Raw genomic sequence first — 3,596 nt, forward strand, 5'->3', positions numbered from 1 at the left:
ATGGAACAAGACGAAGAATGTGTCCGAAAATCAGGTTGCCGATAGGTACAAGGACACACTTTTCAGAGACCTCATGGCACATTTCACTTTGCCAGATTTGGGATCGGAGTCTGAGAATGCTAAGCAGCGAGAGCTAGTGAAGAAATGGGCTCTTAAGAAGATGGGGGAACTTTTCCGAGCGTATAAGCACCGGTTATGGAAAAATTATAAGAAAGACAAGAAGCCTCCAGTATTCGAGAACTACCTAGCGAAGCAGGAGCATAACTGGGAAGAATTTGTGAGGTACAAAGAATCAGAGGAGGCTGTGAACCTGTCAGCGAAAAACAAGAAGAATGCAAGCGAGAAGAAATATCACCATCATACGGGGCGAGGGGGCTACGGAAGAGCCATGCCTAAGTGGGATGCACAAGAGGCTGAGATGGAGCTGAACGGGATCACTCCAACCCACGCGAGAAGGATGGGACATAAGGGCTCGAAATTGGTTCCTCGCGCATGGCTGTGAGTATGACATGAAGACGAGGGAACCTTTTTGAAAGTGACACCAGGGTTAGGGTACCCGGGCAAAAATGGATTGAAGTGACGACAGATATAAAGGCGGGAAAACTAAAGTTTGCTCCCGATAGAGAGAAAGACTTGCTGACGCTTGTCCTCGGTAATCCTGAGAAGGGAGGACGAACAAGAGGCTTCGGCCCTAGTGTTCCGTGGTCGCTTGGGTTTCCGGCCGACGCGGAGACTTATAGAAGCCGAGCGAGAGCTAAACAACGCCACTGGAGGTGCAGAATGACCGGATGGCCGAGTTCCAACGCCGACTTGACCAGCAGCAGCGGGAGCTTCAGCAGCAGCAGCGGGAGATAAATGAACTAAAAGGACAGCGCCCGCCAGATAATACCGCTGAAATATCTCAGCGACGAGACAGCAGCGTGGCCGACTCGGAGGCCCCTCCTACACGGATGATGATAGATGCCGGTCCTGGCGACCCCTTGGATGGAATCAAGGAGACAACACCTTGTGATCTCCATGAGGTGTTCAGGAAGGTTTCGTTAAGGTGGCGGTCGGCTATGTCTTACCGGCATTTGGACCTGAAGGTGAGCCGGCAACATGGCATGGCAATCCGATTCCAGCTGGCTATGCTCGTGTCGGGGTGGATTCAGTTGTCCCGCAGTGGGAGACATTGGAGCTCCATATCCCTGGAGGTGATGGGGGGCTTACACTCAGAGAGGTGCTGGGAGAAATCATTCTCTGGGAAAAGAAGAACATCAGGCTGCCAGGCTGGGTAGCACCTAGTACCGGTCGTCCCAGCAGGTCACCATCACCTCCTCCAGGTGATCGCAGGCCACCATCACCTCCTCCTACTGATCACATGTCGACACCATCACCCCGTGGGTACGACGTCGACCACGACATCGGTACTCCATCTCCATCTCCAGCGCCGCCGCCTCCGCCCACTAAGACTCGGAATGCACCCAGCCGGAAGCGTTTCAAGAGTCCTGTCCCCAAGAGGTCGCCCCTCCCAAAAGTACCAAAGGTTCCTCCCCCCCGTCCTTGGGATCTTACTGTCGAGGAAAATGCGGCCGCTGTTGCGAAACACAACTATGATCATTTCCATAAGCCAAATCCTCCAGCGCCAGAGCCATACACAGAGAAGCAAATAGAATATGCTACTAGTTTTCTGAACACACCATCGCAGTATGAGTTACACGAGAAGAAGGATGACTATACACGCACTCTTGCGAAGGTAATTGACCAAAAGAAGGATGAAAAGGCTAAGGAGAAGGACATTGCTGGCACGAGCAAATCATCAGCTAGAAGTGCAGATGAGAAAAGGTCAAGTTCAACAAGTGCACCCCTCAAGGCCAAGCAAACGACAAAAGGCAAAAAGAGAAAGGAAGTTCCCCTCCTCGGTGCTCAGCCCAAACAATCGATCCCACCACTCAAAGTGTTTAATGTTCCCAAGGTGTACGAGGAACATGGTGGTGGTGTCAATATGGAAGAAGCTGCAACTCTAGCGGCTCAATGTGGAGTTACCGTGGACGAATTGTTTGGTGCCGCAGATGATGCACTACCCACTGCTGATATAGCTCCTACATTTGTCTACGGGGAAGACTTGGTCAGCAGAGAGCAGCTGCATAAACTGCCAACACATATGCGGAATTTGCATCAGTGGTACCTTGATGCATGCAAGGAGAAAAAAATGTACATCGTGGCGAGTATACCATGGGAATTTTTCTACCGTAACGTGGAGTTCCATTTTGATATGTATGAACAATTGTATTTATTCAATCTAGAAGCACTCGACAAATATCTCATGATTTTCTATTTCTTGTTAGTTGTTAACTACATATAATTTCATTTTCATTCAGTTCATGTTCGTTTTCATTGCATATATATACTCATTATATCTTATGGGTTCTCTTTTGCAGATCAAGATCGTTGAGTGCAAAAGTAATAATATTATCAATGTTGGGTTTGTTGACCCAGATAAAATACATGTTGAAACGGTGAAGCATAAACGCGAAGAAACGGGGGGAAACCTACTAAGGTTTTTGGGGCAGCAATATTTCTGTGATTCAATATTGTTTCCTTACAACTACGAGTGAGAGTCTTAATGATCTTTTATGCACATTCAATTTTTCTTACTCGATGTTAAGTGTAATTCCTGACGTATATATGCATAACATGTGCAGCTTCCACTGGATTCTACTAGACATTCAACCTGATAAGGGAATAGTTGAAGTAAGAGACCCACTGAGTAGAGGCCTGGACGGGTTCCAGGACTTGCAGAAGTTGCTCCAAGTGTAATTTCCTTCATCGCCGCGCTTTATCTTTCGTGAGATATCAATTAATTATCCACTCATTCAATCATTCTTTTGCCTGGCAGGGCTTGGCAAGCTTTGAAGAATGTTCATAAGGACATTACCTTTGCAAAGAAGCTAACATTTACTCCTGTAGCGTGCCCCCAGCAGCCACAAGGGACGAATCTATGTGGATACTACGTTTGCGAGTCCATTCGCATGTTAACCACTGAGAAGCAGAACAGAAATAAATTCGACGTAAGCAATAACATTCACAACTTTATTTATTATCATCAATATTTCGTTATCAAGACTGATATAGTCATACTCATCTCATTTTCGTATATAGGTCGACTTCATGCGGGACAGACTCCAACCAAAGGAACACGCACTAGGAATCGCGGAGGAAGTGGCGGGACTTTTGGTTAGAGAAGTAATAAACAACAAAGGCTTGTTTAGTCCAGATAGTTGTTCTACCTCCAAATAGACGGTCGTTAGTACCGTTTGTCGATCGTGAGCTCCATGTATATATGTAGGGAACCTACGAATATGTGTAAGGGGAATCGACTTCTGCTTCCAATATTAGTTTGATCGATCTATATATATATATAATGAATGAATGTGTACAACTTCTAGTAGCGTACAAATATATGCAACTTTTATTTTCGAACGAAAAAAATGAAATAACAGGCGGTCGGTGGCGGGGGGGGGGGAGGGGTGCTGCACCCCTCAAACCCTAAAGCAGAAGCGTTGTGCGCGCGCCACGTAGAAGGCCTTTTGTCGCGGGTGGTAATACCGCCCGCG

The 3,596-nt window shown here is 47.1% G+C and overlaps 1 protein-coding gene across 1 annotated transcript; it reads left to right on the forward strand.

Moving 5' to 3' along the window:
* The first annotated feature begins 492 nt into the window (after nt 1-492).
* On the forward strand, nt 493-3,341 carry LOC139835532 (uncharacterized). The gene is made up of 5 exons (XM_071825391.1): nt 493-498; nt 2,421-2,593; nt 2,685-2,795; nt 2,879-3,050; nt 3,142-3,341. The coding sequence occupies exons 1-5, from the start codon at nt 493-495 to the stop codon at nt 3,277-3,279; spliced, it is 600 nt and encodes a 199-aa protein (XP_071681492.1). The 3' UTR covers nt 3,280-3,341.
* The last annotated feature ends 255 nt before the right edge of the window (nt 3,342-3,596 follow it).

The sequence above is a fragment of the Lolium perenne genome, chromosome 2, assembly GCF_019359855.2.
Source record: "Lolium perenne isolate Kyuss_39 chromosome 2, Kyuss_2.0, whole genome shotgun sequence".
Taxonomy (NCBI): domain Eukaryota; kingdom Viridiplantae; phylum Streptophyta; class Magnoliopsida; order Poales; family Poaceae; genus Lolium; species Lolium perenne.